This window comes from Barbus barbus (genome assembly GCF_936440315.1).
Source record: "Barbus barbus genome assembly, chromosome: 30".
Taxonomy (NCBI): domain Eukaryota; kingdom Metazoa; phylum Chordata; class Actinopteri; order Cypriniformes; family Cyprinidae; genus Barbus; species Barbus barbus.
Genome location: NC_136758.1, coordinates 13,630,694 through 13,645,795, shown reverse-complemented (window position 1 = coordinate 13,645,795; position 15,102 = coordinate 13,630,694). Strand labels below are relative to the sequence as shown.

Sequence of the window (15,102 nt, the reverse complement as noted above, 5' to 3'; positions counted from 1 at the left end):
GCACTGTTGAGTGAGTTTGTTTTCTGATATTTCACTATTACATTATTATTTCATGTGAAATATTTCACATAAATCCACTGCAAAATGGGTAAAACAAAAGAAAGTCTGGTTTTTCATGATACATGTCTTTGGGGTGGTTCTTTGCTATCACGATAATAATCTATCTTCTGATTCAGTGTGGTTAGAAAATCTGCCAACAGACGAAATGTAAAATAAATGACATTGGGTCTGGATTATAACTCTTACTTTTTTTCTAAAGCAGTGACATTCACAATCCCTAGATGGTTAAAAACCCTCAAAGCTGACTATAAGCTGACAGGGCAGACTCATAATACATGATATCAGAGAGCTGCTTTCTCTCTTTAATGTTCATCAAAAAAGCAGAACATTTTAGTAATATTACATACCGTAGCTGTTAGTACTCTAGGTCATTCCTGAGTGAGTCAGAAATTATTTAATTTGGCTTGGAAAAAAATTCAACAGATGAAACTGAAAAGAGAATAGCGAAACCACTAGAGAAAAAGAAAGGGAATGTAAAAGGCTAGAGGCAGTATTCACCTACATACGTGTACGTGCCTTGAGTTACTTGAAAGCGGGTTTCAGTTTTTTCTCAGACTGACATCTGCGCATACAATTTTGCTAAAAGCTCAGCTCAACAAAGGAGGGCAAAATTACATACAACTGATTGTCGGTGTGTGCCAAAAATATTAACAAACAAACAAACAAATGCATAAAATAAATATGTTAGACAGATAATGTATGTACTGAATACTAAATGGCCAGAATGCTGAATACTGCAGAGAAATGACGTACTGTCCAACATGAACCAAAACTGCTCATGTGGACCACTCTTTCCAGATTGCTATTACATAAAAAATGACCATAAAAGCAACACACGCATTATATAAATCATACATACTCTTGCCATACTCCTGCCTAATGGACAACAAACACAAGTTGATAATCTGTGATGCTGATGAGGTAATTTTGTCTAAGCAGGACAGATGAGGTACTAATGAGAAGGATTAGATTAAATATCACATCTCGTAGACCCAAACCAACAGATACATTAGCATATGCAAAGCCCTCTTAAATAAGAGTAATTTTTGTGAATTATGTCCTTCAAAGTATTGGCTGATTAAATGGATATAATAAAAACACACTGGCATACGTTTAGACAGGAGTTAACTATATAATGAAGGTTTATAACTGTGTTGAATGGGATCTCAATTTTTTATAGACATAAACTCTGAAAGATGCCACATGATTTCAATATTAAATTGATTCATTACCATATTTGTTGGCCAAAATGAATTGTTTAATAAATGTTCCAGTTTGAATTTTGATGTAACGGCTGTTTAATGACAGGTTAACATAGCCCATAAAAGTACAACCAAAGCCAAAATCAATTATTAAGCATATTGAATGAACTGTTTCATCTTCTCTTGAGCTTGCAGAACTTGGCTTGTGGCAATAAACACCCTTAAAAATATTTAGTGGGATAAACAGTGTGACAACTGGCCCCGGTTTCTATAATTTTGTAACCTAAATCTACACATGAAATGCATTCTAAACATCTGTTCTGATTTCAGACGGAATGTTCAAATGGCCTCCTATAAGTCATGAATTAAAAACAAATAACAAACAATAGTAAGAAATATTTTTGGAAAGCACATAGCTATTTGTCCTTAATATAAAGCTCGTTTTAATTTTAAAAGAGGAATTACAGAGAGTTTGTCTTTAAGTCAACAAAGGTTGGCAAGAACAGACGAATCTCCCCAAGCCTGCTCAAGTCTGAGGACGGTTAGTTCTTCCTCTTAGGGTACTTTATTTAATTAGTACGACGCCACAGGCATATTCTGAGATGTCAAAAGGTTTAATGCCTCGGAATAAATTAACTTAATTTCAAAGTGCTGTTGAAATCTGCGCGGTTAGCATCTCATGCCGTCCTTTAAAATCATTATGTGGAAATCCGCTTACATGTGTTTGCCAATTGACAATAATCGAAGAAAAATTAGCGGTTTCACGATTCTGTTTCTCATGACATCAAGATGACATTTGTAACCATCAAAGTCTGAATACATTTCTATCAACGTCTCGTTTGAACATGTTTAACATCGCCAGAAACCAGCAGGTCAGAATTTGTTGCAAACACTTACCTGTGAAGATTAAAAAAGCAAGTTTTAAAAAAGTTTGTCGAGTATGATAATCCATTGCTCCTTAAGGAAGGATCCTGGAGATAAAGTATTGTTAGGCTAATCTCTGTCCACTTTTATTCCTGGCCCGGGAGAAAAGCTCAATAATAACAAATAAAGCGTCTTTTAGTTACTATCCAATTCCATCTTTCGTCTCCTGCTTCTCGCGCCTCAGAACTGCTGTGATTCATTATGATGCTGATGCTGCAGCGCCCCTCTCTCTCTCTCTCTCTCTCTCTCTCTCTCACTCTCACTCTCTCTCTCTCTCTCACTCTCTCTCTCTCTCTTTGTTACTGTTCCTGATAAACTGACGCTCGGTCCTAATGCCGGTTAATCACGGTAGGTCAGTCTCATACGCACCATTGGGTTAAAGGTGCACTCAGTAATTTTTTGGGAAATTCCACATTTGTTTTACAAGTCAGGCTTTCCATATAAAGAAATGAACAGGGCTTTAGGGGGGAAAAAACATTAATGCATGTACATTCACATGAGGTGACACTACATAGGCTACTGGTCTTCTAGAAAAAGCCAATTAATTTTACTTGGAGCAGGTCACCCTTTCATGAAGGCTGCCATATTGACGTCACATGACCGGTAAGTATTAATTAATTGGATTGTACTTTCCTAAAAGAGACAAACAAAAAAGAAAAGAAAAGAAAAGATGTCTTTAGAGCATCACAGCAAGTTGCCAGAATTGGGGGTTATTGTGTTTCTCTGTCATGTGATGGAGCATGTGTTTGACATGAGTTTCTAATATAGAGTTTAGATTCGGCTGTCAGCTCTCTAGAACAATGATGGGACGTTTGGCATTTAATGTTTCAGGAAATAGTTCACTTCCTGCCCTAGATCTTCTGCACATAGCTGACTTATCAAAGACATATCAAAGGCATTGACTATTATCTCTCAAGTAAAAAAAAATAATAATTGGTCCAAATTCTTGTGTTTTTCCATATTTCTGTGTGGAACACGCGAGCATAAGAAAAATATGAGATAATGTTTGTAGATGTAATGCACTAAAATATGTTCATTATGTTCTCAGCTCTGTGACAAAAGCAAATATTAATTATTTGATGTATATCACTGAGAAAAATGAACATAAAAGCAGTTAAATGATACATTAGTGTCCTGCAGTGTCATTTCTAAAATGTTCCATTACATTTATTACTGTTACCATGTATAGTAAGATAACTTACAGTTAAAAGGTTTTTACTGTAGCATTTTTACAGTCTCTTACAGTTAAAATAATAATTATTTACATTGTAATGACATTAGCACAGCATCATTTCATAAATGAATTAAAATCTTAAATGAAGCCAAAAACAAAGGTTTATGTCTCCCACTCAAATTTTCCTTTATAATACGCAGAGAGGATTGAAAATGTAATGTCTGTCAGCAGTCCAGAACATGTATACTGAGGTCTGTTTTAAAGTTTGATTGCCAATTAAAACTGTATGATTTGTCAGACAATGGATATAGTGGCAGATACATGTGTGAATTTTATTGTAATATGCTTTGTAAAACCTCAGCTATTCTTAAAAACTTTACTCACTTATCACTGGCCTCTGCCCTTTGGTGGAAAAATAAGATAATGATATAATTCCAAGAAAGGACATTAAAGACAGCCAACCCAACATAATAACATAGGTCAACTGAGAGAATACATGAATTCAAAAGATGCATACAATTCATATACTGTATGCAACATATGTTTGGATAAAAGCATCTGCCAAATGCATAATGGTAATGTTAATATCAATAGGAAATTGTGTAGAAACACCTCAGTGGACTGTTTTCATGTTATTGATGATAAACAAAATTATTGGCACTAAGTTTGACCAAGCATTCAAATGGAATTTGAACATACTGATTATTAAAGAAAAAATATATAAATTATATATTCAGCATTCAGCGAATAAACAGAAAGTTAAAGCACAATGCTTCTTTCAGCACATTAAACAGCTCACTCATTACTCCAGTAGTGTGCTTCAGATATGTCTGTTGAGCGCAGTATAATATATGCTGAAAGCACTCAATCCCTTGACCCTCTCCAAGCCATTTAGCTGCTTGTTATTTACTGCTCAAGGAGAGATTTTGCAACGAAAGAAAAAAAAAAACTAAATCATAATGTAGAGCTTCTGCAAAAGCATTTCCAAGAAAATGCAAATCGGTTATGCTATATTTTACATATTTTGATCACAGTAAACCCAATAAGTAAGACTCATCTTGAGAATAATTTACCATTATTATGTGGTGGGCGGGTACATTTTCCTTTCAGTTTTCTGTGTTGTATTATTTTTTTACAGTATGCCACTGAATTTTTCCAGCAAGATTCAGAGGACACTCAAAGCAGCATAAATGCATTCATATTTTATATCCTTATTTTAACTCTGTGCCCTAAAGGGTTTGGCAGAAACAATTTTATGTGATACAGTTTCTTTGTTTGTAATAAGGCTGAATCATCCCTCTCAGGTCAGTTATTAAATTTTATCCTTTCCCAATAATTGTAAAGCCAGCCTTGGGCTGCCATATCACAAGAAAAACTCTTCATGAACATCAGTCAACTCAACTGAGAGGCCTGAAATGCTTTCATGTCCATGCCATATTTGTTCTGGAGAGAAAAAAAACTAAAAATTCTCACTTGAGAAAATAACTTAATGACCGGAATATATTTTACTTGAAGATGAAATGTATGCACTGACATGTGTCTGCTTATATTTCTAAGTTGAACTTCTGCAATATATCTGCTTTCATAAAGAACAATTTCCTGTGATTTCATACTATATGTTATGACCCCTCCTGCAAGGCTGAAGAAAGAAAAAGATTTATAGGAAACTATATCCTGAAGCAGAATATCAGGAATTTTCCTGTAGTTCTACAACATAAATCAAACAATAATTTGCACAATATTGATCCTTACAGCAAATTGTTAACAACATTTGTGAAGCACACAACAATTTCCATTACAAAGATGTGTGTATGAGGTATGACTGTCTGTCATTTATGTTTTGTAGAACAAAATGCAAATGTTTCTTCAAGTAATCTTAACCACAGACCTTATTCATCTTTTCTGTCTTATACAAACTGAACAGCTTCCGTCACGTCTGGACTGAGAGGCATACACAGAATGAATGATTCAGAGCTTCTTTACTTACACAAACTGAAAGAAGACATCAAATAAGGAGTTTCGAAACGGCAATTTAACTGAAGCTCATCAAACTGAGGAATAATCATCCTTATCTTAATCCTTTTCAGGGAATTCCAGCAAGAGGTAGGAGACACCGTCACGGTGATCCAAACAGGTGGGTAGGAGCGTGAGAGAAGGCATGTAACCTTGAGACCAGCCAATGAGGGACTGTGGCGAGTAGACTGATATAGTGCCCAGGTAATCAGTAGTCAGGTGACTGTGAACGGGTGTAGGTGGCTGGTGTTGCTGATATGATTGGTGAATCTGTGACAGTACCCCCTCCCCCACGGGCGTCTCCTGGCACCAGTGACTGACGGCGAGGTCTACCACACCCCCTAGGAGCGGGACGATCAGGGTGTGATTGATTAAAGTCGGAGAGGAGTGATGGCTCCAGAACATCATCTCTGTCCACCCATGATCTTCCTTATGTCTCCGTACTGCCCGCTGGAGATGGATGCTGAGATGTGCTGAGTCCCATACCCTCTCGCTCTTACGGAACCAGTGGTCAACCGCAGGGACTTCTGAAGGCTCACCAGTCCAGGGAAAGAGTGGCGGTTGAAATCCGAGTACGCATTGGAATGGTGTTAGACCTGTTGTTTCTTGTCGCAACGAGTTCTGAGCAGACTTGGCCCAGGGAAGATACTGGCTCCAGCTGTCCTGGTGTTGGTGACAGTAGGCTCGGAGATATTGCCCGATCTCCTGGATCTTGTGTTCGGTCTGGCCTTTGGTTTGAAGGTGATAACCTGAGGAAAGGCTGACAGATACTCCAAGCAGACAGAATAAACCACGCCAGAGCCTGGATATGAACTGCGGTCCTTTATCCGAAACGATATCTTCTGGGAGACCAAAGATTCGAAAGACATGCTGGAAGAGAGCTTCAGCTTCCTCTAAGGCAGTGGGTAATCCACGTAAGGGGATTAGTTTGCAGGCCTTCGAGAATCTATCCACGACTACAAATATGGCAGTGAATCCATTGGAAGGTGGAAAATCAGTAGCGAAGTCAATACCGATATGGGACCAGTGTCGGCGTGGAATCGGTAGGGGTACTAGTTTGCCCTCCGGTAAGCGGCGTGGAGTGAATGTGATGGCACAGACCAAACAGCCTCTGACGTAGCGGGTGACATCACGAGCCATGCTGGGCCACCAGTATCTGTTCCAGAGGAGCGAGAGGGTTTGTTGGCTGCCTGGGTGACCAAATCCCGATGAAGTGTGGATGGAGTCCACTTCCCTTCTGGACCTCCCAGCGGAGCGGGTTCTGTCAGAGTGGCGGCACGAATTTGATCATTCACATTCCACACAATAGGACATGCAAACACAGTGGGCGAGAGAATGGGATCTGGGTTATCAGGTGATGGATTTGGTAGGTGAAGACGGGATAGAGCATCTGCTTTGAGGTTATGACCAGGGCGGTATGTGACAGTGAAGTTGAAGCGTGTGAAGAACAAGGCCCATCTGGCTTGTCATGGAGTCAGGCGCTTTGCTTCACGAAGGTATTGAAGATTTTTATGATCTGTTATTACCTCGAAGGGGTGTTGAGCCCCCTCCAGCCAGTGCCACCACTCTTCCGGTGCGAGTTAGATGGCCAGCAACTCGCAGTTCCCGATGTCATAATTTTGCTCCGCCGGGGACATTTTTTTGGAGAAGTACGCACATGGATGGAGTACTGGGGGTTCACCCTTCCATTGGGACAACACTGCACCGACTCCTAGAGTGGAAGCATCCACTTCCACCACAAAACGATGGTTCGGATCAGGATGAGTCAGGGAAGGAGCGGTGCAGAAAGATGATTTCAGCTGCTGGAAAGCTTGTGTGGCTTCGGGCATCCAGGTGAGGGTCTTTGGCTTACGTTGGAGGAGAGAGGTAAGTGGAGCAGATAGCTGGCTGTAATGGGCGATGAAGCGCCAATAGAAATTTGCAAACCCCAGAAATCTCTGCAGCTCCTTAATCGTGGTAGGTTGCGGCCAATTCCTTACGGCAACCACCTTGTTCGGGCCCATTTGCACTCCCTCTGGTGTGATGATGTAGCCCAGGAATTTAATTGTGGTTTGATGAAATTCACATTTCTCTAGTTTGAGGTATAGATGATGTTGGCGGAGACATTGGAGTACCTGGGAGACGTGTCGTTGATGTTCTTCGAGATTGGACGAGTAAATGAGGATGTAGATGATCACAAATTGGTTGAGCATGTCACAGAAGATTTCATTCATGCAGTTCTGAAAGATGGATGGTGAGTTTGAAAGGCCATACGGCATAACCCGGTATTCATAGTGCCCGGATGGGGTTATAAAGGCCGTCTTCCATTCGTCTCCTATTCGAATGCGGATTAGATTGTAAGTACTGCGCAGATCGAGTTTAGTGAAAGGCCAGGTTCCACAGAGTTCCTTTAATGAGGCTTGCACCAGTGGGAGTGGATAAGTAAACTTGACGGTTTGAGAGTTGAGTGCTCGATAATTGTTACAAGGGAGCAGCCCCAATCCTTCTTCGCCACAAAGAAACTGGACGCCACAGGTGAAGTGGAAGGACGGATGAACCCCTGTTGTAATGCCTCCTTGATGTACTCCTCCATGGCATCGCGCTCTGGGATAGACACATCTTTTCGGGAGCTTGGCCCCAGGCAGCAGGTCGATAGCGCAGTCCCATGGCCGATGAGGTGGAAGATGCATTGCTGCGACCTTACTGAACACGTCCTGGAAAGCCCTGTAAGCTGCTGGAATCTGGACGGAGTTGTGGGAAGCTGGACTTTTGATAGTGGTGGAGCAGACTGATACAGAGGGAATGCTTTGGCCTGGAGCCGGGAGATCTGCCAAACACTTCCTGAAACAGGATTCACTCCACCAAAGTACTAGTCTAGCTAGCCAGGGACATCCCAGGACTATGTCCACAGTAGCCTCCTCCAGCACCAGGAACGAATTCTGCTCCGTGTGGAAATTTCCTATACAGTGAGTGACTTCCGGGGTGCGATGGCGCACCAACCCCTTACTCAGCGGTTTACCTTGGATGTTAGAGATTTGATATGAGGTGGTACAGCGAAGTCGAGGGAGTTTGATTTGGAGAAGACTAATGGAGGAGATGAAGTTTCCTGAAGCACCAGAGTCAACCAGGATTTTGACTAGAAAAGATTGGTTCAGGTACATTAGCTGAGCATTAATGTGAGGTATACTAGAGACATCAGAATAGAGATGGACCGTACTCATCACTGAGCGTGTGGGGAGAACAGGGTAGGAAGGCAGAAAATGATCCTTGGATCCACAGTACAAGCAGAAGTCTTGGGTGATTTGGCGAGCTCGTTCCTCAGACAATAGATGATAACGATCCAGTTGCATCGGCTCTGGTGCTGGTAGAGTGCTTCCCGGTGAGGCGGTGGGAGAGGAATTTTCGGTGCGGCAAGCAGTGAGATGTTGGGAAATGTGCAGTGCTTTTTGTAGAAAGCTCTCTAGACCCACGGGTGTCCTCGTATATGGACATTTGTTGTGTGATGGACGGGTTGAGACCACGTCAATACGCTGCTATGAGAGCAGTTTCACTCCATCCGCTGCGAGGGTATGGAAGCAACCCTATAGTCGTGGATGGACATCGCCGCTTGCCGTAGCCGGAAGAGCTTGTCGTGCACTGAAACCGCCAAGGTAGATTTCCTGAAAACCTCAAAGAAATGATCGACAAAAGTCAAGTTAAGTCAAGTCACCTTTATTTATATAGCGCTTTTAACAAAGTAAATTGTGTCAAAGCAACTGCACAATATCAAAAAAGGAAAATAGTGTGTCAATAATGTAAAATGAAAAGATTAAAAAAAAGATTTTCAATTAAAGGCATTTCATTATTGAATTCAGTGATGTCATCATCCAGCTCAGTTCAGTTTAAATAGTGTCTTTGCAATCAGGTCGACGATATCGCTGGAAATGAAGTGCATCCAGGGAGCGCACTAATTGACTGCGCAAATTCCAGAGCGCTTCGGCCCATTGCAGCACCCTTCCAGACAGTAGAGACATGATAAATACGATCTTTGTTCTATTTTTTATAAACTGATGAGGTTGCCGTTCGAAGTATAGTGAACATTGGAGCAAAAAGCCACCACAGGCAGCCACCTGGAGAAGGTCGCAAGTTTGGCCATGGGACACGCTGAGGCAGAGAGCATGACAGGAGGAGGTTGAAGAGACTCACGGAGTGCTTGGACCAGTTCGGTGAAGGAATCCGGTGAGAGGGATTCCGTGTCTCCATAGCCACCTTCAATCTGTGTAAACACATTTGTGAATAATTCTTTATGGGTTGCTCTTCTGTCACATCTGGACTGAGAGGCATACGCAGGATGAATGATTTAGAGGTTCTTTATTTACACAAACTGAAAGAAGATATCAAATGAGGAGTTCGAAACGGCAACTTAACTGAAGCTCATCAAACTGAGGAATAATCATCCTTATCTTAATACTTTTCAGGGAATTCCAGCAAGAGGTAGGAGACAGAGTCACGGTGATCCAGACATGTGGGTAGGAGCGTGAGAGAAGGCATGTAACCTTGAGACCAGCCAACAAGGGACTGAGGTGAGTAGACTGATATAGTGCCCAGGTAAGTGGAATCAGGTGTTTGTAATCAGTACTCAGGTGACTGTGAACGGGTGTAGGTGGCTGGTGTGGATGATGTGATTGGTGAATCTGTGACAGCTTCATTAGTCAGTCAGACACTCCTGTCACAGTTTTCAGAGATTGTCTTTGTCAGTTCAGCTCTTTATGTATAATTTAAAGTTGATCTCATGGGTAGCTGCGGGTGTGTGTTAACATCTCCTTCATTGACCTTACAAACTTATGCACATGCTTATTCAGCACTTTATAAAGTCAGGTTCACTCTGCACCTTACAAACTTCACCATATAATGTAGTCAGCATATTTTAGGCTCATGCATATACTATTCTATTTCTTATTTTAAGTTCAGTTTCCATGTAGAGATTCCTTGCATGCCAAATAACTTTTTTGTTGTACAACATAATTGACAGACAGTCATACCTCACACACGCGCACACACACACACTGTAATGGAAAAATGGAAACTGTTGTGATAAATGTTGCTAGCTGTAGTTGTTAGATAAGGAGCATAAACTGCTCATGTGCTTGATGAATATTGTTAAAATTTCTCACTGTATCCAATCCAATACATGCAAGGTCAAAATTATTTAAAAATGCAAACAGAAATTCCACTATCCACATCTGTGCTAATTAGTTTTAATGTACAAATTATTTATTCATTTTAATAACTTCTCCTGTCACTGCACAAGTTGTGGTACAGTACGTGAAATATAGTTGATCATAAACACCATGTGACAAGTGACAAGCCAAATGTTACTCATCGTGTACTGACTCAAAATGAACTTTAATAATAAAAACACAAGAATTAACTTTGATATATGATCCTTTCCTTATCCTTTTATTGATGTCTGCCTAAGCCAATGATGAGAACTGATTTGGAGTAATAGAAATGTGAGAAATTAGGTATTAGAGTGAAGCTGGCTTGTGTTTAGATATGTGAATTAATAAAATAACTTATGATTAGATGAGCCATGTTGAGTAATAAAGTGACTAAAACACACCTATGATTGCACATTTTATTAGTATGGCAGAGTTATTAAAACAACCAATAGTCTGGAATATATTACTTTTTTTGGATAACTGTTTATTCAGATAATTATAAATAATAAATTTAATGCTTTATCAAATATTATTACATTCAATTGTGAAAAACTCACAATTGACTGATTGGTCAGTCACATTACCCAGTGACTTAATATAGTAAGTGCAGTAAAGCAGTATACAAGATGAGTAGTATGTCCAAATTTGCTCTATTCATTAAACAATAGGTCTAAAAAAATATCCGGATAATTTCACGTTCAGTTGCGTGAAATCATGTTCTGCCCTGAGATTAAGGTGCAGTCACATTAGCTATTTACATTAGCTCATTAGCATTGTCAGAAATATAGTGACCAAGCTTTTTGTTGGTCAATATAGTGAAGCTGTGTGATCAACTTAAACCTTTTGCAAAATCTGAGCTTGGAAATCGTGCAAAATTCTCAATCGTATGGATTTCTGCTGAAATTACTGAATTTTATTGTCATGATGGGACTTCGTTCCATTTTCCGTGTGTCGAGTTTGGAGAGCATGCGGTTGTTGTCTAGTTAGAATGAGATGGATATGCTCATCTGGTAGGAATGTGGCAACTGGATGCATATAAAAGCCTCTAGAAATGATTATCTTGGAGCACTACTGGACCTGAACATTACATCATCCCTTAAAGATCCTGTAATAAAATACAAATGATTCCTCACAGTCTCATACACTATTAGAGAGAAAAATGACTGTGGAGTTCAGTAGATCATCAAGAGAAGAATGAACAACATATTCCTTTAGCAATCCAAAATATGATTAAAAGAAAACAGTTTGAAGTTGCTCCCAAACTTTGAATTCCATTCAAAGAATAAAATCATCCAACAACTCACTTTCCACTTGCATTTAGAATAGGCCGAGGCGCTGGCACAAACAATCAGATGGAAAACAACAAGCACATAGCAAGAGGCCGCATATTACACTGTCTGAACTCAGCAAATTACCTTTTTTATAGCTTTATCATATTATCCATTCATATTTTATAGTGTCATCTGATCATAAAAGAATGTAAAAGTTAAATTAACCCATGCTGTGCTGAAAATCCCATACCTAATTTGGTGTTTCCCTTCAAAAATAACCAGCCTCTTAAAACTTGCTAGTAAGTCTCTCATTCCGCTATATTATCACTAAATCTGGGTTTCAATCTTATGCACCTCAGTGTGTGTGAATAAAACATTATTTGTGGATAATTTAACATCAACTAGCATGAGGATTTAAAAAAGCCAGTAAAGTGTGCATATTTTTGAAGGCATACATGCACACACAAACTACACTCAAATGTGCAGATTTAAAACTGTATGAATAAAAATAATGAAATAATGATGAATTATGAGACAAGTATATTTTCCAAGCAACACTGAGCAAAAATAGAATAGCGAGTCCTCCATTCAAGCAGTTTATCAAAAAAATTGAATTTTTTCATTGCTAAAATATTCAAGTGCTATACTTTCTCAAGCGAACCAGTATCAGTAAATACTTTATTTGAACAGGCTGTACAAGAGTCACTCTTTGAGCTATTCATTTGCATTAAGACAGCAATGCCCTTTTGTTGTATATATAAATGTTATGCATTAATTAATTTAATCACCATTAATTTAAGCTTTGAAGAAACCATGCAGAAAAAGGTATATGATACAGATATCTTCCCATTTGACATGAATGTCACAGTTTAGAATATCTCCCAGACACCAATGAAAATGTATGGAGAGCAAATTTTGCAATACATTTTTCTCTTGAGTAAAAGACCTTGTAAAAGCAGTCCACACAGCATCACATTTATGTTCAGATTTGTCATGATATCAGTCAGTCTGCAATCAATAGGAACTCATTTCCCATCCCCAAAATCATCTGGACTATATAAACTTATTAAATATCTCTATACTCCAGCTGCATCTTAATAAATGTCACAGGAACACTTTCTCGGTGGAAAGGTTTTGCTGATGTCTAAATACTGTCATCTGATCCCTCTCAATTCTAATAAAGAGTTCAGAGACGACTGAATGTTATAAAGTGTTGTTTGATAGAAACCCTTTGTACCATTCACCATTTTCCTCGTGGAAGAAGTGATTAGTAGTTAACCGATATTTGTTCAGGTTTTCCATCTCGTTACATCTATTTAACCAAACTGGACGTGTACATCAATAATTGGTAATTAGTGGTTAGGGTCATGCTGTGCAGTGACCCGTTAAAATTAGTTAAATGGGAAAAACACAAATTGAGCGATATCCAGCATGCTTCATTATTGTGATGTGCATCTATACAACCAATTAATATGACGTATCTGTAGACCCAATACGACTCAACAAGAAATTATCATAATTATACAAGCAAATTAGCTTCTCCCAGTAGTCATGTGAGGTCTAATCGAAGACGTAAGGCTTTGTCACTCACTTAGTATTTTTCATCATGTGTATAAGAAATTAATTTAGTAAGATTACACGTACATACATTGAGATTCAGTAGGGTCACATTGGAAACCTGATATTTAAATTTAAACCTAATTTTGTACAATTAGTTTTAAACTTCTTTGCTTCAGAAATATGTAATATTCTCTGCTATTTCTGTTACTGATCAAATAAGCAGGTTTGTGATTGATCTGATGCTGGAATATCATGGATCGTGAGGTTTTAATTTTTTAGTAATGAAATTTAGTAATGAAATATATATATATATATATATATATATATGTGTGTGTGTGTGGGTGTGCAATTAAATGGCACTTTATGACCAAGAGGTTGCCGACCCCTGTATTAAAGTCTCCTAAATAGCACAAGCTGTAACTGAAGTATAAGTATCCGTGTGTTGTTACACATTCCTACAGCTTAATTTTATCATAAATTAAAAACCATGGGAAATTTCTGAGTTGGCCTATAAACTGACGTCATGAGTAGCTCTAAAAAGCCTTTTTTTATTCAGCTTGTGCAAACTAAATTCATATGTGAACTGTTTTCAATAATACCAATCAGCAGAACACTGGCTTCTTCTTTGACAGTTTCACATATTATCTAGTATTATTAACACAGTTAATTGATTCAGCGTGCCTTGAAGTGTATCAAACCTGAAAGTTATCAAACAGCCCCTTGAATCACCTCAGCAAAGACTTATGGAAAGAATTTGTTTCATATATAATAATTACAGTTGGTCCTGCAGTTTATTTTTTTTAGGTACTTAAGTTTTCAGATGTCTGAAGTTAATTTAAAATCATTTGCTTATTCCTTATTTCATGGCTTTAGCCTCATGTATTCCAGATCTACTACAACAGAGGGTTCAGGTAAAGTTGATCTGGGAGGTGACGAAAGTGTAGTTTTTTAGTGTAGAGATTTTTTTTTTTTTTTACGATAGTGGTCCTGACAGAACTGACATTTACTGCGATAACATGAAATAATGAAGAATAACAATAAAAGCCCTAACAACATTCACAGTGAGGGATATAATCACAAGTAATCTGAGTATTTTCAAATCTCCCACACAGGAAGATATATTCTCACTGCACATTGTGTATTTTTATTGGCAAAGTAAAATCTGGGGCAGTCGCAGAGAGGAGATAAAGTGAATTATGCTTATCAACCTAAAGCTAATAAGTCCACCGTACTCCAAGCTTGCCAATAACGTGCTGCTGCAAGTTTGAAGGATTTTTACAGGCTGTGTGGGACTGCTCAAGGAAGTAGTTGGGAAGAGAAACAGGTGTGTCTTGATATGCAATTAGGTGAGTGCATTATTTCAATGGCCTGGAAAGAATACGCAATGGGTGTTAATGCTAGCAAGTGAGTTATCTGTGGGTCTCTGGTGTATCACACACATTAAACAGGCTTTGTCTGGTATGTACAGATGACTTTGAGTGTTGTAGGACCTTCTCTTTTGACATGCTTCTTGCACAAGATCCTGGCATTCATGCTGCAAGACATCTCGAAACACAGCTTGGATGAGGTCTTAAACTTGTTTAGGTTTAACCTGTCAACCCATATTTTGGAATAAATGGAGAACAATAAACATATTTAGTACATGATATAAATCAGACTATCCCTGAGTCTATCTCTTCCAGTATATCTTTTTTTGTTTCAAACTGTAACGCTAAAAG

The 15,102-nt window shown here is 38.9% G+C and overlaps 1 protein-coding gene across 2 annotated transcripts in view; it reads right to left on the bottom strand.

Annotated features, from left to right (window-relative positions):
• Positions 1-2,389, bottom strand: part of ltk (leukocyte receptor tyrosine kinase) — a 54,158-nt gene extending 51,769 nt beyond the window's left edge. Inside the window, exon 1 of one of the 2 annotated variants that reach the window (XM_079386522.1) lies at positions 2,160-2,389. Coding sequence is in view for 1 of the 2 variants with exons in the window: in XM_079386521.1 (XP_079242647.1) it covers positions 2,160-2,214 (55 nt within the window). In the remaining variant the exon portion in view is untranslated. The remainder of the gene's footprint in view (positions 1-2,159) is intronic. The other variant, XM_079386521.1, reaches the window with a different exon arrangement.
• Positions 2,390-15,102: the final 12,713 nt, after the last annotated feature.